We start from the raw sequence: 25,332 nt of genomic DNA on the forward strand, positions 1-25,332 counted from the left end.
AACAAGGTTCTGAGGTTATTTAACCAGGATGTTCTTCTTCCTGGACCTCTCTTTCCAAATATTTTTCATTGCAGGATGGCTTGTAGGAGGGATCATTCATATCTGGATTCATTTCGCATAATGTGTCCTAAGTACTCCAACTTTCGAGATTTGATGGTAGTTAGTACCTCTCGGTTCTTCCCCATTCTTCTTAGGACCTCCTCATTTGTGACCCGATCAGTCCATGGGATTTTAAAAATTCTTCGATATAGCCACATCTCAAATGCTTTCAATTTTCGGCACATATCTTCGTTGAAGGTCCAGGATTCAACACCATAAAAAAGGACAAGACGTAGCATGTCAGCATTCTTAATTTTATACCAAGAGAAAGGTTGTGGCTCTTGAAAAAGGCCCCCATACGGTTGAAGATTGATCTAGCTTTTCCGATGCGCGCTCTTATCTCTTGGTTGTTGGTCCATTCTTCATTTATCATGATGGTGAGGTAGTTTTAGTGCGTCACTCTTTCTACAGGGGTTTGGTTGATGTAGAGTTGACCTTCTGTTATCTTTTTCTTGCTAATGATCATAAGCTTTGTCTTCTTTAGGTTTATATTGAGTCCATATTATCATCTACCTTCCTAAGTTTATTCCTCCATTCAGCTAATGGTTCTTGTAGTGTAAATGCTTCTTGCAGTCTAATATCAGATAACAACGGAAATTTTCCTGACATACTCAGGTACACCATCTCTCTATCTTAACTGTGGTCAACTCTTTAGTTACCTCCTTCTATAACAGGACAATATATCGTATAGGGTAGCTTTTACTTGCTTTGGCTAGATGTCCTGCACATCGCAGGCGTCTAATTTGTTTGCAGTGATGAAATGTTTTCCTTCAGTTATTTCTTTGTATTGGTTTTACAAAATTCCATCCACCTGACTCACTCATTGTGGTGACGTCAATCGAAGAAGAGACTATGAAATTCGACATTGCTGAAAGGTCAATTTTACATATAGTCTAGTAAAATAAAATAACACTACATGTAAATCAAAATGTAAATGCGTACAGGTTGAAACAAATTTTTTTTTCAAAGTTTAGGTGGGTACAAAAGATATTTTCAAGAAAGTATCCAAATCATACAAGGGGATCATTGTTTAAATAATTAAAAAGGGGTCATTTTTGCAAAAAACTTACTTTTTTAACTGCTGAGGTCATTCAATTACTAATGAAGGTGTATAGGATTGTTTTCTGCAAAGTTGAAGGGTAAATTCTTCACATAAGACTTACAAAATTAAATTTGACCCCCTATTTATTTAAATAATTATACATAAAACTTTAAAAACAAATTTGCAAAAAATTATTTTTAGCGTTTTAAATAAGCACTATAAAATATTTTATTTTACAGGAGAAGTTGCGCTATGTTATCAGTATTAATAAAATAAAAATTGGTCCAAACATATTTAATATTTTTTGAGATATTGAATTTGTTTATTAAATGTTACTCTATTTTCAATTGCAAAAACGCGGTTGTTGCCAAAGAAATATTCACCTGTATTAAATCTTATTATTTTTATTTTTTTTTGTATATTTTCGATAAATGTATTGATAAATTCAAATTTCAATTAAACTTCCCCCTAAAATGGCATTTGAAAATTATTCAAATTTGTTTATAATTTGTTTTTTTTTAATAACGTCGCGGGGATTAAATATTTTGAAATACCGTTTCGATAATTGGATTCCTGGGAATTTTTCACGAATTAACAAATTTTTTTTGTCTTTTTTCCTCTTCTTTTTTTTTCTTTGAGTTATATTACTACAGGCCCTTTTAGGGTTAAGTTTGATTAAGAATGTCGAATATATAAGTTGTAGATTCTAGACCTTAAAATATTAAGATTGGTCTAAAATCACTTAAATAAAATGTGGCTACTTACTGAGTTACAGGGTGTTTTATTTAAAAATTTAAAAATTATTTTTACCAAGTACTTTCAAACTATTTGACGTATCCTTATCATACTTGGCAGAAAGTGTGGGTACTATACAGTCTACTAAATTGTGATAAACAAAAGTTTCTAGCTACTACCAGAGGCGTACGACAGGGGATAAATAATGGTTGACCCTTACCAAATTCTACGCCACTGAGGGAGTTACTATTTTAGCGAAATTTTTCGATTCTCTAATACTTTCTATGTAAATAATATACTCTTTACTGGTAACGATTAAGTCATTAGTTTTCGAGATATAGGATGTTAAAAATGAAACGGCATAGTTATTTTGATTCATTCATTCATTCGTTTTAAACTTCCAATATATCTTAAACTGATGACTTTATCGATACCAATAAAGTTATTTACATACAAAGTATTGGAGAATCGAAAAATTTCGCTAAAATAGTAATTCACTCAGTGGCGTAGAATTTGGGAAGGGTCAATCATTCACTATCCCCTGTCGTACGCCTCTGGCACTAATGTGTTTTATTTTATATTATTTAGCTTAGGACCTACAAATATTTTGTACTTTGGGCCACATAAGCTTTGCTTTGGCTCGTAATCATTGTATAATAACAATAATAATAAGTTACTTGTTGTTCAACAGAGAAAGCGAGTGAACTTCAGTGATCCGTGCCTCACATCCAAAAAACTCTATATAAAAGATGAGTTTCAACCCAGTCTTGAGGCCAAGAGGCTGTTTGATGTTACACCAGACAAGAAATTCCCTGATGAAGTTTTGAAGGATCTCTTCGGTTTCTCAGATGACACTCCCAGCTCAGAACTTTCTACTGAAACAGAATCAGACTGTCCTGACACAGAACCGAGTTTGTCGGTGGTAAATCCCATGGTTTTACAGAAGAACAAACCAATTTTCCCAAAACTCTTAGACTGCAAGGACGATGTTCTAATAATTGTTAAAAGAATAACTAGCCCAATGTTTGTTCCAGCTTTAATGAATAAATTAAAGTAAGTGTGATAACATTATTTTGGTTACTTTTGTCTAGTATACCATAAAGCTTCAGTACTAATTTTAAGTTTATAATTGATTTGATTCAGTAGGAAAATATAAAAGAATGTGTGTGTACTTTGTACGCACGTAAGAAGTTATACTTCGATTATATGATTTCAACGAAATAAATATACTTTCGAACAGTTTATTTATATTTTATTTAAAGATTAAACTAATTTCTACTTACTACTTTCCAACAAAATTTTATTAAAACAATACCAAAAATTAAAAAAAAAATTGGAAAATACCCGGATTCGAACCGGGGACCTCTTGATCTCCAGTCAAACGCTTTACCACTGAGCTATACTCCTTTTGTTTGTACGGGTGCGGACTACAAGATTTCTCAGACAATGTGTCAAATAGACCAAGTGAAGTAAAAAAATACTGTAAATATTACTTTTATTATCTTATTCCCGAGGTAGACAAATCCAAAGATACAAAAATTATAATAAATATATATACAAAAAACACTAATATATTCTTTCCACATATTTTTTGGACTATAATACATACATAACTAACATTTAGCAACGAACTCCATACTGTCTGTGTGCGCATGCGCGCAGAATAATAAAAATTCACTCCCAATCGCGTCTAAAGAAGTATAACTTCAAAAATTAGAAACTTGATTTTCACTATACTGTAGGGTTTAAAGCTTAAACTTTTACTTTTATGTCAGTGTTTATTTCTACTATGTTACTTGAGAGCGTAGACGCACAACTTCGAGCCAATGCCTTTTAAATGCATTCATTTTTTTCGAATCCTGAGAAAACTTTCGTTTTCTCACTATATAAATAACAAATAAACGTTTGTAATCGTTCATGGGTATTCTTTCATTTTTCCGACTGTATATGGGCTATCCCGATGTAAGGAAGTGAGACGTGGTCACTCCAAGTGAGATATCATGAATTTTGTGAAAGCTTTCAAAATGTGGTGTCTCTGAATGCTGCTTAGAATCCCATTTGTGGACCATGTAACAAATGATAAGGTCCTAAGAAACGCTAATGTTCAAAGAAAATTGTTAAATCTCGTTAAGCAGCGAAAGACTTTATGCTTGGGTAATATTGTACGAAATACCAAATACAAACTTCTAAATTTTATCTTGTGACGGAGTCGAAGAAAGCTGGGCAAAAATTAAGTCTAATATCTTAGCCTCAGCCAAGGAAGTTCTTGGTGAACGAAACATTAATAAAAATAAATCGCTTCCAAGGCGAAGAACTTCATGGTTTTGTACAGAAGTGAAGAAAAAATGTAAAGAGAAGAAAAAAGCTTACCTTAAATACATGTCAACTAAGACACAAGAGGCATACGATAATTAAGACAATAAGAAACGAAACACATTCAGTGGTAAGAAGAATAAAAAATGATCACTAGTAACGTTTTTCGAAAGAAATGTAACATGATTTTTATGGTCTCCAAAAGGAAATATGGCGCTTTATAAGAGGTCAAAGAACGGAGGTAAAGGAACTAATAGAAACGGAACCAAAACACATAGAAAAGGATACATTGATTGAATATCTAAAAAAGCTCTATCCAGGGGAAGAACAAATGATGCTAGAACCGGAAACACCAGAAATTACCACACATGAAAATGTTAATATAAGTACACAGGAGCTTCCGAAAACACTTGAAAAGTTGAAGAACAGAAAAGCTGCAGGTAAGGATGGAATACCAAACGAATTACTGAAATATTGTGGAGCCGCAATGACATAACAATTAGCAACATTATTTAACAAAATCATAAAACAATAAAATACCGGAAGAATGGAGAACGAGCGAACTAATTCTACTATTAAAAAAAAAGAGATAAAAAGCAACCAGCAAACTACAGAGGTATCAAGTTGGTAAATACTACCCTTAAACTTACAACTAAAATTTTACAAGACCTAATGAATCAGAGGATAAGTTTAGCAGATGAACAACAGGGTTTTCGTACTGGAAGATCGTGCACAGATGCAATCTTCGTCATAAAGCAAATTACTGAGAAATCACTGGAGTATAATAGACCAGCATTTCTATGTCTGATTGACTCGAAGAAAGTATTTGACAGATTAAGACTCAAAGATGTAATCCATCTTATAGAATAGAAATAGAAATATGCTTTATTGTCACTGAAAATACAAATTTTATGGACAAAGCTTAATTAAAGTCAGAAAAAATAAATAAATAATATCTAACAATAACAATAACAAATACAATTTTCTGAAATTTGATAAATCGTCAATATGAAAAAAATATACATAAATACAAAATATAAGTTAATAAAGTAAAGAAAAAAAAACAAAATCGATATATTGCAACAATTTATAGAAATTGCAAAGTGAATAAACAACAAAGTAAACTATTTATAGACATAGGAACTAATAAGTTTAAGCTGCTGCATGTGACACCCAAATATAGATAAGTTTGGTTACTTGTACATTACTGTAATTTCTTAGTTAGTCATTAAGAAACTCTTCTAATAAGAATAATATGGTCTTTTAGATAGATGAGCTTTTGTCATTTTACGGAACTTGGGGAAAGATGTTGCAGATTTGAGTTGTAAAGGAAGATGGTTGTATAGTTTTTTTGCGGAATATAATATAGATTTCTTTACTAACTCAGAGGACGGGATCGGTAAATAGACATCAAAATTTGAATTTCTGGTGGAGTAGTCATGACGAGGCCTTGCTGGAAAGACATGCATGTGTTTACGAATTAAGCAAACAGTTTCTAAAATATATAAAGATGTAAGGGTTAAAATGCCGTGATCTTTGAAGTAACTTCTGCAATGTGTTGTTCTTCTGAGGCCAAACAGATACCTTATTGCTCTTTTTTGTAATTTAAAAATAACATCTAATTGGGCAGCTGTACTAGAACCCCAAAAAGGAAGACCATATCGAAGATGAGACTCGAACAAAGAAAAATATGTTAGTTTAGAAGATGCTAAATTGAGTTCTTTCGAAACAGATCTTATAGCATAGCATGCTGAGGCGAGTTTCTTACTTAACAAATCGATATGAAGGGACCATTTGAGGTTGCTGTCTAAAAAAATACCAAGAAATTTTACAGAATCAACGGTAGAGATCTGGCTGTTATTAACAAGCAGGGGTTGAAGAGCACTTTTATAGGATAATGCTACTGTCTTATCCACGTTAAAAGAGAGTAAATTAGAGTCAGACCAGGTTTTTATCGTAAGCAAATCGGAAGTTATAGTTGCATGAAGAGATGCAATAGTTGAGTTGCTCCAAGTGATACTGGTATCATCAGCAAAAAGAAAAATTTTTCCATCGATTTTTAAGTTAGTGATGTCATTTATAAAGATAAGGAACAGTAGAGGACCCAATACTGAACCTTGTGGTACTCCACATACAATGTTTTCATCTTCTGTATGAAGTCCCCCCAGATATCATAAAAACTATTGAAAACATCTACCAAAACAACAAAATGGAACTCAGAATAGATGGACAACTTACACCACCTATAGATATAAGCAGCGGAATAAGATTGGGAGAATCATTGAGTCCTATGCTCTTCAATTTAATCATGGATGAAATCATCAAAAACGTCAACGAAGGAAGAGGACATAGAATGGGAAATAAAGAAATAAAAATACTTTGCTACGCAGACGACGCTGATATTGATAGCTCAAGATGAAGATAGCCTGTAAAGATTAGTCCACAGATTTAACATAAGTGCAAAAGAATTCAATGTGACAGTTTCATCTCAGAAAACTAAAACAATAGTTATCAGTAAAGAACCAATCAGATGCAAAATTGACATTGATGGTTAGTATTAAACAAGTAATGGAAGTAAAATACCTTGGAATTACATTGTCAAGTTACGGGGACCTGGATAAAAAAGTGAGAAATTAAATACAGAAAGCAAATAGACTGGCAGGATGCCTTAGTAACACTGTATGGCGAAACCGACATATTAACACTGAGATGAAGTCAAGAATTTATAAAGCCAGTTAAGACCAATAATGACATATGCACAATTTATAAAACACAAAGACTACTGGAAACGGCAGAGATGAGAGTACTGAGAAGAATTACAGAAAATACGCTGAGAGATCGAAAGAAAAGTGAAGACATTAGAAGAAAATGTAACGTACAGTGTATAAACGAATGGACACTAAATAGAAAAAGAGAATGGAATAGCCACATCCAGAATGAGGGAGACACGTGTTGTCAAAATAGCTAGAGATAAAGCACCAATATGTAGAAGAAGTATCGGCCGACTGCGCAAAAGATGGAGTGACAACCTTCCATAGAGGTATCAATACGACAATGAACAAGCAGAATTGCTTATACAGAGGAAGAAGAAGAAGAAATTTCATCTTGGTGGACAAGGTGAAGGTGAAAAGACCCTGGGCGAAAGCAATGAAACTGGTGTAACATATCTGATGCCAGTACGATAATAAGAAGAGAGAGAACCACCAACGCCAACACTTTTCTATTGTCTTGGTTTATTTAATTAATAGTATTTATCTATATTATCTTACTTTAGTAATTAATGTGATTCAACAACTTCTAATTAATTTTTTAGGTCCAGGAACGTGGAAACCATTGGAGATTTGGCAAAACTAAGCGAGTCTGAAGTGAACCGTATTCCCTTCAAAGTGCCAGTTGTTGCTAATGTTATAAAGGCTTTGGAAAATTACTATAGGAAAAAAGGGGATGGAGAAAAGCTTGAGGAAAAATTGAATAATTGTCGTGAAGGCGAAGGCAAAAATGAAGATGAAGAAGTGCCCAAGTTAGATATTAAATTAGAATTAAAGATGTTAATTAATAGAGCAATACGTGAGGTAAGTAGTATGTTATATGCATCTTTTTATTATTAATTTTACGAAAAATAAGCTTTTCTTCATAACAGTTGTGCATGGTCTACTCTAAAATAAATTCACAAGGAAAATAATTTCCTGTAACTGGCTGTATAGCATTAATCATAAAAAACTAGTAAAATTCTTTATAAAAGGTATATTTTATTTAAAAATCCCTTAAAGAGATCACACAGAGTTTTCGAACTAACATCAGTGTTGTTAACCCGAAATGACTATAACCATTTTAATAAAAGCAAACCTGTCAGTACAACCAGTTTGTATTTTTCAACCTTAGTCATTTCAATTGAACGTTTGCTTTCATTGAAATGTTTATACTCATTTCAGGTTCACAGCGATGATGATGAACTTTTTAGTTCGAAACGTTCTGTGATGTAGCTCTTTAACACGTTACGTACGAATGACGTCGAAAGATGTCGTTCGCTTCTTAAGTCAAAGGCGCATGACGTCTATCGACGCCATCGGTACAGGCACATTAATTACTTTAGTATATCGTTCAAGCTGAACAAATAGACCATAAGATAATAAGGATAATTAATGAAATTAACAAGAACAACAAGACCATAGTTACAATGTCAGCAGGAGAAACAGAATGCGTAAAACTAAAAGGAGGAATCCGCCAAGGAGACTCGCTCAGCCCCTTGTTATTCAATATGGTACTGAATCAAATGCATAATTTGCCTAAGCAATTAGTAAAGAGCTAAGCCAATTAGCCAGAACAATTTTATAAAGTTATTTTATTGAATTGTTTATATAATCCTTTTTCACTATTGAGGAGATTGATCGTTGATCGAAATTAATCTAAAATTCAGTTATCAACACTACAATATTACTAATACTCGTCTTTATCTGGGGACCCACAAGTCAGAATTACAACTTTTCCTTTATTTAACTGAAATAATATATTTATTTTTTAAAAATATATAATCAAATAAATTTTATTGATAAATAAATAAAACTATTGATTTACGAAACCAAATAAACAATAAATGCAAATAGTCGACAAATGGGCTAATGCCACTGTCACTGAAAATGATAAACGTCAGAATTCATAGTTAACAAGGTATCAAAGACAAGGACAAGTTTCTGTGAGTAAAAAAAAGACCCTAGTATAAAAAGTAATTCGTGAATAGTTGCATGCATGGGCAAAGATAGAGTGGAAGAATTATATATTCTTCATTTTTAGTCTATACAGGGTGATTGATTAGTAGGGTAAAGCTCAATAGCTCCGCCATAGTAATAGATAGCAATAAAAGTTAATAACAAAAATTTTAGCCACCTTTGAGCTTCACATTACAAAATTAGTTAGAATGTTACAGGGTGTTCGATAACACAGTGGCAGACCTAACTTATGTTTTTTTAAATGGAACACCCTATATTTTATTTTATATTCGAAGTACTGTTAACTTCTCCATCACAAAAATATAAAGGTTTGTAATGTTATACAGGGTATTTACAAAGTTATAACTAATTTTATATGAAAATCGAAATAAGTTCAACTCCCTGTATAAATAAAAATAAGCACAACAGCAATGGTTTATTAATGCCATATTTTTTTATTTATTGTCAAAATTTTTAAGAATTATTGATATTGCTAATTTTCTTTATATCAAATACAGGGTGAGTCAAAACGCAAGTACATTATTTTCTCAGTAATGTTAAATGGAACACCCTGTATTTTATATCATTATTGAAAAGTAACATTAACGTACTTTAATTTTTATATAACATTTCCTATGCCCAAATTTATTAGTTTTCGAGATATTTTTATTCCGATGGGTGAGTTGCGGAATTTAATTGAAATAAATGTAATAAAAATAAATAAACAACGAACGGTAATAATATTCTATTTATTGTGTGTAAACAAGCAGTGTGTTATTGACCTAAATAATACCGACGCTCGAAGGGTGTGCCTTATGCAGACGCTGGTAGAAAACTGACTGGGCTCGAAGCGAACCCCCAACTGTTATGTCTAATGATCTGCGGTTTCTTAGATAAAACAAAGACAGCCATAAATCGACAAGGTTTATGGATTTCAAGAATTTTTGACATTAGGAGGCTGGGACATCGTAATCAATTAAGAAATGTTTCTTTGAAAGAAACATTAATCTTATACAATCTGTTCAACGTTTCGTTTAACATCTGCCCTGTATTTACATGTGAATTTTGTCATTTCGTTTTGCGAAAGGTTATTAAAAAAATAAGAATTAAAATTAGTAGAAAATAGTAATTACAGCGTAATGCTATATACCCCCCTTCGAGTACGAAGACGATGACGATAAATAATACATAATATATACAAATTATAATGACAATTGAAAATGGAAAAAAAAATAATGCAAAGTTTATACAAGGAGAAAGAAAAAAAATCACTCGATTCACTTTGAACTAACACTTTCTTGGTAAGTTCCAGTAAATCTTGCTTTCCTCTTCGGTCTGTTGTTGTTTGTTTTGCTGGTCATTTCTTTTGTTTCGTGATGGGTAGAGTCGTGAAGTTCGTAAGCAGGTTTCAATCTGTCTATGGAAATTGTTGATTCCTTCCCGTTTACCCGGACGACAAAAGTCTTGTCACCTCGCTTAACAACTGGAAAAGGACCGTGATATGGGTTTTCTAAGCTGCTTTTGATTGTATCACGGCGGATGAAAACGTGAGAGGTGGTTTTCATGTCTTTGAAAATGAAGGTACTTTTGGATCCATGATGCGACGGTTGCGTAGGACGGAGGTTTTCGAAATGGTTTCGAAGCGTTTTTAAATAAATGTGAGCATTGTCGTCGGTGTTTCTTTGTGACGAAATCAATAGTTCACCTGGCAAACACAATGGTTCTCCGTACACGAGTTCGGCGGCTGAAGTACCTAAATCTTCTCTCCACGCTGCTCGTATGCCCAGTAACACTGCAGGTAGGCTTTCGGTCCATCGGATGTTTTCATGACATCGAATTACTGCCTTTAACTGTCGATGAAACCTTTCTACCATACCGTTTGCTTGCTGATGATAGGCGGTTGTCCTTAAATGGGTAGTTCCAGTTAATTTGCATATTGATTTGAAGAGATGCGATTCGAATTGTCGACCTTGATCTGTTGTGATGCGCTTGGGAGTGCCGAAACGAGCTATCCAACCAGAAAAGAATGTTCTGGCTACTGTGTCTGCTTCTTGATTAGGCATCGGGAAAGCTTCTGGCCAACGTGTGAAACGATCCACACATGTTAAACAGTATCTGTTTCCTTCTGAAACCGGCATCACTATAATGTCTATGTGGACATGTTCGAATCGGCTGGAAGGTGGTAGGAAACTTCCAGTAGGTGAAACAATGTGGCGCGATATTTTCGATTTTTGGCACTGTATACACGCTCGAGTCCATTTCCTCACATCTGATTTAATGGATGGCCAAACATATCGCTGTGTGATCATCTTCACAGAACTGTTGATTCCGGGATGTGCTAGGTTATGCATGGTGCGAAAAATTGCCATTCGAAGTGGTTTCGGTACAAATGGTCTGGCTGTAGATGTTGATATGTCACAGTACAAACTCACGTTTTGTTCGGCAAAGCGTATTTTCTTCATTTGTAGTGATGTTTTCTCACTTAAAAAAGTTTGCAGTTCTGGATCAGTTTCTTGTGCGAGAGCTAAGTCATTGATGTCGATATTTTCCTTGATGCTATCGACTCGCGATAGTGCGTCTGCCACAATATTTGTTGAACCAGAAATGTGCTGAATGTTAGTGCAAAACTGTCCTATATAGTCTAAATATCTAAACTGTCTAGGACTACATTTATCTAGCTTCTGAGTAAAAGCGAAGGTGATTGGTTTCTGGTCTGTGTATATCGTTATGTCCTTGCCTTCGATCATATGTCTGAAGTGTTTTATGGCCAGATATATAGCTAATAGTTCTCTGTCGTATGCACTATATTTCTTTTCGCTAGGTGAGAATTTCTTAGAAAAGAAAGCTAAAGGTTTCATACCTGTATCCGTTTTTTGTTGTAGTACAGCTCCCGCACAAAAATCAGAAGCGTCACAAGTGATGGAGATATCAACATCGTTTACAGGGTGGCTCAGTAAAGCAGCGTTAGCTAAACTGTTTTTGCAGTCGTCAAAGGCTTGGATTCGCTGTGGTGTCCATTAGATTGGTGCTTTTCCTTTGACATTACCTTTTAGGGCATCATGTAGTGGTGCTTGTAGCTCAGCTGCATTGGGTATGAACCTTCGGTAGAAGTTTAACATACCTAGAAATCTGCGTAGGTCTTTCACTGTTTTTGGCTGAGTGAAATTTTGTACAGCTGCTACTTTTTCTTGTGGAGGTGTGAGTCCTCCGTCTGATACTGTGTATCCCAAAAAGGTAATCTCGTTTTTGCCGAATTGACACTTCGCTGGATTTATCACAACGCCAAACTGCTTGAGCCTTTTGAAAATCTCTTCTAAATGCGACATATGCTGCTCTTCGGATTCTGATGCAATGAGAATGTCATCGATGTAGGCGTAGGCGAAGTCTAGACCACGTAAAATCTCGTCTATGAAACGCTGGAATGTCTGTCCTCCGTTTCGTAAACCAAAAGGCATATATAAGTATTCGTACAGCCCAAATGGTGTGGTAACGGCGGTTTTTGGTATGTCATCGGTGGCTACTGGTATCTGGTTGTATGCTCTCACTAAATCTATTGTAGAGAAAATTGTCTTACCAGCTAGCGCCTGACCAAAATCTTCGATGTGCGGAATTGGATATCGATCTGGAACTGTTTTTTGGTTGAGACGTCGATAATCTCCGCAGGGTCTCCATTCCTCACCTTTCTTCGGGACCATGTGCAGTGGAGTAGACCAGTTACTTTTCGATGGTCTTATGATGCCTAGTCGTAGAAGATTTTCGAACTCTTTTTTAGCCCATTGCAGTTTGTCAGGTGCTAATCGTCGAGGCTTCGAAAAAACGGGTGGACCTGGTGTTGTATCGATGTGGTGCTTCGTTTGATGTTGAATGTCTTTCACGATACCGGCGGGTCGCGTGATTTCCGGAAATCGTAGCAGCAGTTCGTGGTAACGCGACGCTTCCGCGATAGTCTTTACGCTGCCGTCGAAACACTCTTTAACGAGTCCCTTTGTTCGAAGGGTTGTCGTACTGTCTACTAAGCACTGGTTAGCAATGTCCACTAGGAGCGCGAAATGGGAAAGAAAATCGGCTCCGATAATGGGCTTTGAAATGTCCGCCACTACGAATCGCCACGTAAAATCACGCCGTAGTACGATGTTTAATGTCAAGTTCACATAGCCGTATGTCGCGATTTTAGTGTCATTGGCCGCGTATAGTTCGTATGAAGTCTTTTCGCGGCGGTTTAAAATACTCGCGAGGGTCACCAATATTCCGATGGGTGAGTTGCGGAATTTAATTGAAATAAATGTAATAAAAATAAATAAACAACGAACGGTAATAATATTCTATTTATTGTGTGTAAACAAGCAGTGTCTATTGACCTAAATAATACCGACGCTCGAAGGGTGTGCCTTATGCAGACGCTGGTAGAAAACTGACTGGGCTCGAAGCGAACCCCCAACTGTTATGTCTAATGATCTGCGGTTTCTTAGATAAAACAAAGACAGCCATAAATCGACAAGGTTTATGGATTTCAAGAATTTTTGACATTAGGAGGCTGGGACATCGTAATCAATTAAGAAATGTTTCTTTGAAAGAAACATTAATCTTATACAATCTGTTCAACGTTTCGTTTAACATCTGCCCTGTATTTACATGTGAATTTTGTCATTTCGTTTTGCGAAAGGTTATTAAAAAAATAAGAATTAAAATTAGTAGAAAATAGTAATTACAGCGTAATGCTATATTTTCATTTTTCAGAGCAAATTATTTTAGGTGTTTAAATTTATCTAAATTTTAAGTAAGCCATGACTCAATTGACAATTGAAGATTACCGATTATTAATCCGGTAATCAATGTAACATCGTAGCAAATAAAGAAATAAAAATAATTTATTAGTAATACATTTTACAAACAAAAACACAACCACTACATGCAACATTTTTGAAACAATTAAAAACTATCTTTTTATGTAAATGCAACAAATAAACAAAGAAAATTAGTAATAAATTTTACAAAAAAACACACAAACACAAAATACAATATTTTGTGAAGACAATTAAACATTACTTTTGTATGTAAATGTAACAATGTAACAAATAAAGAACAAAACATAATTTATCAGTAATACATTTTGCAAAAAAACATGATTGAAAAAATTAGAAGCTACTTTTAATAAAATATTTTTAATATTTAATTACATAAGGTGTTCAAAATTATCTCCTAACACATTTATGTACCCCTAAAAACGATCATTGAATGAGCTACTTACTCTACCGAGCATTTGTAAATTAACACATCGAAATACACTTTGTATTCTATTTTTCATCTCATCCCTTGTTGTTGAAGGTATTTTATAAACTTCATTATTAACGTAACCCCAAAAAAATCAGTCCAGTTTATTAAATTCTGGTGATTTAGGTGGCCACGCTACTGGTCCATTGAAAAATGAAAATATCTCGAAAACTAATAAATTTAGACATAGGGAATGTTATCTAAAAATTAAAGTACGGTAATGGTACTTTTCAATAGTGATATAAAATACAGGGTGTGTTCCATTTAAAATTACTGAGAAAATAATGTACTTGCGTTTTGACTCACCCTGTATTTAATATAAAGAAAATTAGCAATATAGACCATTCTTGAAAATTTTGACAATTTGTTAAAAAATATGGCATTAATAAACCATTGTTGTTTTGCTTATTTTTATTTATACAGGGAGTTGAACTTGTTACGATTTTCATATAAAATTGGTTATAACTTTGTAAATACCCTGTATAACATAACAAACCTTTATATTTTTGTGATGGAGAAGTTAACAGGATTTCGAATTTAAAATAAAATATAGGGTGTTCCATTTAAAAAAACATAAGTTTGGTCTGCCACTGTGTTATCGAACACCCTGTAACATTCTAACTAATTTTGTAATGTGAAGCTCAAAGGTGGCTAAAATTTTTGTTATTAATTTTTATTGCTATCTATTACTATAGCGGAGCTATTGAGCTTTACCCTACTAATCAATCACCCTGTATAAAGTGAAAGCGTAAATATCTACTAACATCATTTTTTATATGTTTTTAGAAAGTACCTGCAGAAGAATTGTCAAGTATTGTACTATCCAACATAGACCCATCAAAACTTACTTCGATAGTCAAATCTTACAACCCAGCAATAGCCCTAGATGCTTTGGAAGAAAAGGACTTCTCTGCAGTATTAAAAGTGATAATTAATTCGAAAGGAATCTCAGACATATTAAAAAGAACTCACGGCACTTTATTCAATGACGAAAGGGAGCACGAGTTTTATGAAGCAATAGCCGAGTATGTTAAATACACTATGCCGTTGGAGAAGTTCTTTAAAGGAAGGAGTATTGAGGATTTAGAGGTAGGTGTAGAGGAGAGCATTAAAAATAAAACCTTTCATAAGAGCGATGTCATACAGCACTGTCTTATGCCTCTGATAGAGGGACCTAAGGATCTGTTTCCGTATCTAGAAAATCTTTCCCAAATAGATTTTGATGAAATTGTGATGAATCGTTTAGACAATGAAAACTTGCAAACTTTCTTCGAAAGAATCCTTACAGCTAAATCCGCAGATAGCCTGAAAAAGATCACGGAAAATGTGTGGCTCAAACAAGCTTCCACGTCCAGTGAAATCGTTAGTTGTTTCAAAAATAAAATAAATTCTCAAAACGACAACGACAAAAAAGACATATTGGTGGAAATGTTTAAGTTTTGTAGTGAAAATATAGACTCTAATACTCTATTGGAGCTTCACGTCAGCTTCCTTAGGAGAATCTCAGTTCAACTTACGGAGGAAAAATAGTTTTTAGATTTTATAATGAGTTCGTTCAAATCCAAGAAACTCTTAACTTGATATTCGCTAATATTATGCATATATGTATAATTAATTAAATAAGTTTTTATTTTATTGGAAACTACAAATAGTTAATCTGATTTTCAAGAGAATATTAATACATAAGGTACGCCAGTTAAAATGTTGAGACAATCCCAGAATTTTCAAATGTTGACCATGATCAGCAGTGTCTTTTAGTACTAATTCTTATACTTCTTTCGTCGATTCTTTAATTTTACAATCCTTTGTAGTTGTTTCTATTCGCTATGTACAAGTCATGATACAATAACAGTCATGGGTTATTGTATCATGTGTGCAAGTTTGGAAAACGTAGTGCTATAGATCATAGAAGTTTTTAGCACTTTAATGTTAGTCGTATATGAATTACAAATAAAATGACTTTTTTTACGTTTCAGTCACAATTTAGATTCCATCATTTGAACAATTAGTTCTTCTTCTTCTTCTTCTTCTTCTTCCTCTTCTTCTTTTATATAGGCAGTATTGCATGTTTTTCTTCAACGGTGCCTTTCATTCTGCCCTTAAGTTGTCATTCCATCTTTTCCTTGGGCGTCCTATACTTCTCCTGCCTATATACTTGTCTCTGGCTATTCTTATTACCCTTGATTCAGACATCGTGCTCATTCCACTCTTCTTTTCTGTTCTTTACCCAGGTATTTGTATTGTCTACCCCACATATGCGTCTGATTTCATCACTTCTTACTCTATCCTGTAGTCCTTTTCCAGCAATCCTTCTTAAGATCTTCATTTCGTTGGTTTCCAGATGTCTTCGTGTTTTGCTTGTATCTGGTCTTGTTTCGGCCGTGTAAGTCATAACTGGCCTAATTACTGACATGAATTCGGGCCTTTGTTTCCAATCTTAGGTGTTTGTTTTTCCAAATTGTGTCGTTTAGGCATCCGACCGTTCTACTGGCTTTAATTATTTGGTCTTTTACCTCTTCTTCGATATTATTGTCGGCTGATAGATTAATTCCCAGATATTTGACAGTCATTACTTGTATAATTTGATTGTCTAACTCCAATTTGCATCTTATTGGTTCTTTTTCAATTACTAAGCTTTTTGCTTTTTGGGCTGATATTTTCATATTCATTTCTTTTGCGTTAATGTTGAACTCGTGCAATAATCTTTGTAGGTCGTCTTCGCACTCTGTTACTAACACTGTGCCATCAGCGTAACAGAGTATTTTTATCTCGCTGTTGCCCATTTTGTACCCTCTTTTTTTCTTCACTTGTTTTATTATTGCATCCAAGATTGTGTTAAACAGTAGAGGGCTTAGTGAATCTCCTTGCCTGCTTCCTGTGTTTGTTTCTGTGGGTTCTGTTATTATTCCATTGTCTTTCAATTCTATTTTATTTCTTACATATATGTTTTCTATCAGTTTTATGATATCCAGTGTTAAATTTTTGTCATATAGTAGGTGTATCACATCTTTTAATTGGATTCTATCAAACGCTTTCTCTAGGTCTATGAAACAGAAAAATGCTGGTTTGTTATATTCTAATGATTTCTCCGCTATTTGCCTTATCACAAAAACTGCATCGTTACATGATCTTCCACTTCTAAATCCTTGTTGTTCATCGATATATTTATGCACGCCATTATTTTCTCCATAAGTATTTTTGTTGTGAGTTTCAGTATAGTGCTCAGTAAATTTACTGAACAATTAGTTAATTAAGTATTTTCTATGGGAAATAAGCCACAATTTTACTAAACAATGAATTTACTAACGTTTCGAAGCATTTAGTAAATTATTTAATAAATAAAAATGAAATTATTTAGTCGTCCCAGGAACGCAACTCATAAATATTGGCGATATCATTTTAAAGTCTTCTACTTTAAAATGTATAATATACGTCTGAATTGCCAATATAAATGAGTCAGATTAAATAAATTATTAGAAGATTTTTTTTACTTAGCAACAACATTTTTGTTTATTTTAATAGTATTTTGTATTTTGACAACGAAACCCGGGTTTGGGCTTCGAAACGTTAATAAATTCATTTTTTAGTAAAATTGTGGCTTATTTCCCATAGAAAATACTTAATTATAAAAATGCCACAAGGAAATAGCTTCAGAACAACAGTTAGTTAATGGTATAAATCTGCAAAAATGTCATCAGCATAATTTGTGTTGTTCAGTAGTTCTTCATGTATAAGTATTAAACAATATAAGCAATGTTTAGATAAATAAACAATTTTTATCATAGATGTAAACATTTATGATTCCAATTGCAGTCATATCCACTGTAAGAATGAATTAGTTAAATTCACTTTAACAATTGCATATCATATCAATATTTTGGAGAAACATTAAGAATGCCGAATTTAGGTTATGTTACTTACTTCTGCTTTATTACGATAAAAATCCACTTTTCCCTTTGCATTTATTTGTGCAACTTGAATTGACTATTTCTTGTTTAATTTTAACAATTTATAACAAAGTATTTACAACATTCTATTTTCATCAATGATAGTACTTATGAAATGTGCTAAAAATGATACAAGGTTTCTCCGCTACACACGCACTATAGTTTTTCTTATCCCCTTTAAGTACTTGCACATACCGAATATACTTCACTGTGCTTTATTCATTTTCTCCGGATCTTTTTTGCATATTGTTTCACTATCGTGCACTAGGTTTTCTTGTATTTTTGTCGCGGGCATATATTTTTTAATTGCCTTTATTGGATATGGTTAGTACAATCTTATTTACAAAATGAATTTATTACTATTTTTGAATTGTATTTGAAACTAAAAAGCAGAACATGTTGGGATTTAATACATTAAAATGCACATCACAAGAGGCAATAATTAATCTAAATACGCAACTATCACACATGGGCTTCGACATGGAGATAGGCTATCTCCATGTCGAAGTCCTGAGTGTGTTTGGAAAATTCTATTTTATTATCTTTTCTAATTTAATAAGCCATTATTTTTGTGGTCATTCAAGCTTTTTCAACATTTTTTTTTCTAATTTTTAACAATTGTTAGAAAGCAGATTTAATAGAGCTTTAAAATTGATTAAAGTGTGAACGGCCTGAATAAAATGTATGTAGTTTTAAACGCACGTTATCAAAACGCGTGTTATCAAATATATTAATTGCTAGTTTTGCAGTTGTTTCTACGTTAAAATCATCGTTTTAACAACGCATGGTCTGGCTTTTTATTATTTTTTGATTTTGATAAGCTTTTTCTTTGAAGTAAGATAAGTCGAAATCAGTCGTATTTGACGATTTTGTCTCACTGCTAACTCGGAAATATGAGCTAAGCTAAAAACTAAGACTTTACTACAATACTGTATTTTCTAACTAATAAGTGAGAGTATCTGTGGTTAGTTTTCTCTTGGATTTGGATATACTCTGTAATTATTGCATTTAATAGAAGACATATTGGTTATATAAAAATGTTTTCTTTATATTTATCATGTAATTTATATTATTATTATTATCTTGTTATTGCTTAGTGATATTAGTGTTTATATTTTTAATATTTTGTTGCTTGTGCCTTTCAGCATTTTTGTTTCTTTTCATTAGGTAGATAAGTTTTCTAAACCAGTTAATAAAATTCTTGTAATTAGAGTCAAGAAATTTTAAAATCTGACAGGAATAATTATTGAGTCCTAGAATAGCAGGAATATTTCAATTGTCACAATTTCCCATTCAACAAATGCGTACGATATTTTCAAAATTATGCGAAATCTCCTGTTTCACTGTTCCTATTATGTTTAATGTGATTCATTGTGTCTATTTTAATGTCATATATACTTAATCGCAAAAGTTCTGCACTACAAAAAATATGCTCATTTCGATTGTTGATTTTTTCGTGAACGGATTAATGAACTCTGCTGTTTTTTTATTATTTTAGATTTTTTTTCTTTAGTATGTACAGTTACGATCACTGAATAGTGTACACCTTAATTTTTATATTTCAATACTGTAAAGTTGCAGTGTCGTACGGATTTAATAAATATGTCAAAGTCAAAAAAATTTCAAAAAATCAATGGTATTCAAAAATTTCGCAAATGTTGAACAATAAAATAAAACGATATCAAACTCCTCCAAAATGGTTAGAATGCATTTGAATGATGCGAAAAAAGCAAGAGCAACTGCCAAACTCGAAGAAGGTTGGTCACTAAGGCAAGTTGCTGCAGATTTGAACGTGAGCCATATGTGCATATGGAAAATCAAACAAAGATGGGATAATGTTCACTCTACAGCACGGTTAGGCGGTTCATGAGGGCAAAAGGTCTCCACAGATGAACAGGATGAAATATTAGTAGATTATTTGAAATATTCTCCTTCTGTCACAGATCAAAAAGCTAGCGAAGAGACAGCATTTCCTCAGCAAGTTCTCTTGACAATTGAACGACTAACGTTCAGTGTTCAGTTGTCTTGCCACACCCCTTTGGTGTGCTCCATTTTCTAGCAATGTAACAATCTGAACAGACTTTAGATATTTTTCCATCGTTATTAGATATATCTTTCACTGTGAGGAGCCCAGTGTAACATTGGAGATATCCTAGAAACTTTTTAGAACACTACAATAGTTCATACATACATACATAATCGGAAACCTCTTATACCCGTAGGTGTCGAGGTTTACAAGCTCTCTTAAATTTTGTCTACAAATTGACGCTACTCTTCTCTGTCTCTAGCTAGTTCCTTTGCCTCACTCCTTGTCTTCCCTCTTTCTTCGAGAATCTCGTTTATGCATTTGTTCCATGTTTTTTTGGTCGTCCTCTACGGTTTTCCCTATTTTTCTCGCTTCCCATATCTTCTTCACCTGTCTAGTTTCGTTCATTCTGTTCTCACCGTTCATGTGTCCCACTATTTCAGTTTCTTTTCTTCTGCTTTAACCTTTAGTGATTTCGTTCCTAGTTCTTGTCTAATGTCTTCGTTTCTTCTTCTGTCTGTTCTTTTAACACCCAGCATTTTCCTCAAGTATTTCATTTCACTTGCTTGCAGTCGCTTTGTTTGTCTTTCGTCAAGTACCCAGTTTTCTGCCCCATAGGTTAATACAGGTTGGTTTAGTTTTTGTTGTTATTTCTTTTCTGTTCAAGAAGTTTTTGTATAGTGCATGATATATTCAAGTGACTCAGAGAGCTATGGAACGGAGAATGCTCAACATTAAGCTCAGTGATCGCAAGTCCAATAAAGAGATAACAAGACGATCAAAAGTAACAGATGTGATCCAGAAGGTTGCCATGTTAAAATGGAACTGGGCAGGACACATAGGAAGAATGGAAGACAACCGCTGGACAAAGCGAATTCTCGAGTAGCGACCAAGGGCAAGCAAAAGAGGTAGACCTCAGACAAAATGGACTGATGATATCTCAAGAGAATGGCTGACAACGAATGGATGCAAAAAACAGAAATCAGATACGAATGGACACACCTAAGGGAGGCTTACATCCGACGATGGATGATGATGATGACTGTTGATGATGATTATGATAATGATGATGATGATGATATATTCTAGTTGCTGGGTTTTTTCTGGCACCAATCTCGTCTTCTTGCGTCCTTTTATTATTCAAACTTATCCCTAAGTACTTTAATATTTCTATCTGTTCGATTACATTTCCTTCAATGTTAATGTTTATTTTTGTGTTGTTTTTTTGTTACTACCATCACTTTAGTTTTCTCGATGTTTACTCTTAAGTTGTATGATTTTAATCCTTTGTCCACATTGTCATGTTCTTTTGAAGGTATTTTTCTGTTTTTGCTATAAGCACTATATAATCTGCAAATACGAATGCTTCTACTTTGACTCCATGCATGTTTCTGTATCCTGCAATATATTTTTTTGTTTTTGGCCAGCAAGCTTTTATTACTTCGTCCATAACGCTTGTAAACAATAAAGGACTCAATACACCACCCTGTCTGACTCCATCGATATTTTTGAAGTTCTGTTTCTTGTTCTTACTTGGTTTGGTTATTAATGGGCGCGTTCAGCGGTGAGTGATCAATTTACGCTACTGATACATCGAATGAACTGCTCTTTATATTCCGCTACATTTCCTGCTCCAATTTGTTTGTCAAATGTCAAATATTTTATTTAGCTGTCAAGACCTTAACCAAACTCTATTTTGTAATTTTGTCTACTCTAAAGAAAAAATAATTAATTATCAAATATCAGATCATCTAGATACTGTTTTATTTTCTACCAGGTAACATTATATACAATAGATACCTTTATAAATCTGGTTCACTTCCTCCCTTTGTTAGGTTTTTATCAAGAACTATCAGAATGGAATTCCAGAATATTCTTGAAGAGGCAATGTATGAAAACATCTTACTTAATTTAATTAATGATGATGATGTGCCTCAAAAAACTCGAAAATAGGAACCAAAATTTGCGCCAAAAGTACCTGTTTATTGCTTGTACGCATGCGTCATTTTATGCTACACTGAAAGTATTACACTCACAATGTGCTCCAAAAGATGGCGACCGCTCCGCTACATTTTCGAATCGAAGTTCGATTTTCATTCTATGTAGCGCACAACGCAAAAGTCGTTCAGCGTGAAGGATCGATTTGTGATCCTACAGATCACTTTATGCTCATTTACCGCTGAACGCCACCAGTATTTTCATACAGACTACGTACCACCTTCAACAGTTCTTCATCTACATTATTTTTCTCTAGGCTCTGCCAGATTCCTGTCCTATTAAAATAGTTCATAAAACAATAATTATTGCGAAACGTTGATTCGTAAATAATCAGTTTTGAGAATTTTATTGTTAATAGGTTTTGTGAATTTGTTTATTTTCTCTACAGGCTCGGTCTAGCTTCTAAGTACACGCACGTGAAAATTCATTGAATTTAATTAAACATAAAACAAATTAAAAGAAAATGGAGAGATATATTAAAAAAAATAAAATGTCCTAGATTTTGTGGGTGGTTTGTTTTCTCTGCTGCGCAGTGTATTTGTAAGGCCATGAAAATTACTTTTTACAATTAATTTATTCTTCTGTGTTATTTTTTTAGACGCCTCAATAATTTTTTTAAATGGTAATCCCCGTATGTCGTAATTTCAAAATGTTAATATAACTACTACTTTTCAAATATAGTGAAATTTTTTACCGACTATAATATTATACATATTTAATTAGTATGATGGTCACTTCTTATGTACATATAACCAGTATTATTATATATTCGCATAACATATTCCAATCTAAAAAGGCACATGGAAATTATAATTTATACGCAAATGCAAACAGTAATGAGTGCGTTAATAACCGGCAAAATAACGCAAACGATGGAAAACAATTAATACGTTGTGAAATAAAAAGACATTAAACTAGTAGAGGTGGGAAACCTATAAATTTACATTATATTGATAGTTTCCCACCTTTAGACGTATCGGAGGAGTTTGGCAACTGCCACGGTCTGTTACAGTTTGACTCCGATACGTCGAAATGTGGAAAACTATCAATATAATATAAATTTATAGGTTTCTATTGATAATTTCCCACCTCTACTAGTTTCATCCCTTTTTATATCACAGCGTATTACGTTTTCCGTCTTCTCCGTTATTTTGCCGGTTATTAGCGCACTCATCATTGTATAACGAACATGCGAGTGTCAGTTAGTTATTGTAATAATCATAATAATAAATTACAATTATTATTATTTCTTATATTATATTATTAGAGGATCGACTCAAAGATATGTTGGACTAAAAACACAGAATCAACAGCCAATTTCGTGAGTTTAAGAGTAATATTCTGCTAGCACTTTTAAATTTATACTCACCAATAGGAGTACTTTTATTATTTGAGATGGGCGCATTATGCACCCATACTTTGTGATACTTGGGCGTATAACATGTGAGTATCCTGTATAATAATATACTGGGAAAAAGTCAAGACACATCTTGTTGTTTAGCTATCAGATACATATTCTGCAATATTTTAATTTGTTTACTAGAAAAAAAGCTTGTTTTAAAGCAAGAAATGTGTGAAAACGTGAGTAATTATTTATATAGTCTAATTTATTACTTTTTGTAATCGTTTTTCATTTTTGTATAACCTTAAATGTCTCTTGCATGACAGTGTAAAATAATGCATTTCTAATTTTGAAAGACTGCCGTTGTATATACCTACTTTTATTTACAGTATTTCTTAATAAAAGTTTTAAAATGTATGTCTTTTTGTTTATTACCAATGTAGACCAAAATATACAGAAAACCTAGATTTATTTAATGACAAATAAATTGGGCTGGATTTACCGTAACAATTCTCTAAGAAAGCTGTGAAGTTATCGACGGGTAACATAAAAGAATCTTTTTGGTAGTGGTCTCTGATTGCATTCTTGGATTCCAAAGATATTTTGCAGTCATCGTGAACTGAAGAGTCCCTTTTGAGTTTCTTTTTGGGTTGAGTTGCTTTTTTTGTGGCTTGCTCTGGTATGATAAACTTGTAGCACTTAGAAATAAGGGGGAAGATAAAAGCTTGGAAAATTTAGATACTGCTTAAATACAAAAGGGTCGAGAAAACTAGGGGATATTTCTAAAAACTACTTTGCTACGGCGGCTCGTGTTTTGGTTGGAGAGCTAAGGTTGTGAGTTCGTTAAGAAGAAGTTAGGGATTAGGGAATATTTACTACTATCAAAAATTTAAACAAGGGTACTTACAGATATCCTGGGGTGTTAAATATAAATCCTGGCTATATTTTGTTAGGGCGCCTTACCAGGAGTTTTACTTTCTATGATCATCCAACATCTTAAAATTTGACTCTAAAAAGCTTTTAAAGTTTGTGGTTAAAATCTTGCCAATAGGTTAGCGGTAAATAAACAGGACAAAATACACAGTTATGGCATTTATTGAAAAATTATTCCTTGACATAACAAAACTTTCAGATTACATAAAAGATTACCTGTAAAAAAAAAATACATCTACTTTTCTGAACATAGGTTATGGTGCACCAAAAGATAAACAATAATATTATTGCATTGAGGATTTGATATCTGACTTAATTATGACTTGTATAACTGACTGACTGACCTAATTATGACATATATTATAGCATTTGCATTAAAACAAAAATTTATATTCATTCAGGGAACAATGTTTACATTAAAGAATTACTGACTACTCCTCGTAGTACTTAATTATTGAAAATAACAACAACTATGTCACCTGTCAAATATCATTCCGTAAATCTTTTATTTTTAACTATTTCAAAAGGTTTCAAAAAGGATTTTAACATTAACTTACAATTATGTCTTTACAATAATATTTTAATGATGGAAGCAAAATTATTCTTTGTTCTGTTCAACAATTTACTTTTTCATCTTTGTATTTTAAGTTCCAAAAAGATTTATTTTTTTTATGTTGAAAGAAATTAACGTTATTAGTTTGAGAATTTTATAATTATTAAAAGTCACTATACCTTAAAATTCAAAACTTCACCATTGTGAAACTTGACATGACACTTGACAGCACGTACGTAGTTCATACGTCACTCGAAGGGGAAAATGTCAATGGAAAATTACTGATTGCACCATATACCATTATACCATGAAAATACCATAAAACAAAAGAAATTTGCTTATTTACCTCGGGAAATAGGTTTTCTAA

The 25,332-nt window shown here is 33.2% G+C and overlaps 1 protein-coding gene and 1 non-coding gene across 3 annotated transcripts in view; one reads left to right on the forward strand and one right to left on the reverse strand.

Moving 5' to 3' along the window:
• LOC114335848 (telomere-associated protein RIF1-like) overlaps positions 1-23,896 on the forward strand; it is a 102,263-nt gene extending 78,367 nt beyond the window's left edge. For both annotated transcript variants that reach the window (XM_050642958.1, XM_050642959.1), the window contains exons 11-13: positions 2,568-2,929; positions 7,503-7,761; positions 14,953-23,896. In XM_050642958.1, coding sequence (XP_050498915.1) covers positions 2,568-2,929; positions 7,503-7,761; positions 14,953-15,696 — 1,365 coding nt within the window. In that variant the 3' untranslated portion in view covers positions 15,697-23,896. The remainder of the gene's footprint in view (positions 1-2,567; positions 2,930-7,502; positions 7,762-14,952) is intronic.
• Trnas-gga (transfer RNA serine (anticodon GGA)) lies at positions 3,211-3,283 on the reverse strand. Its single transcript has one exon. It is a non-coding gene; the product is annotated as a tRNA-Ser (tRNA).
• Positions 23,897-25,332: the final 1,436 nt, after the last annotated feature.

The sequence above is a fragment of the Diabrotica virgifera genome, chromosome 2 (genome assembly GCF_917563875.1).
Source record: "Diabrotica virgifera virgifera chromosome 2, PGI_DIABVI_V3a".
NCBI classification, from domain to species: Eukaryota; Metazoa; Arthropoda; class Insecta; order Coleoptera; family Chrysomelidae; genus Diabrotica; species Diabrotica virgifera.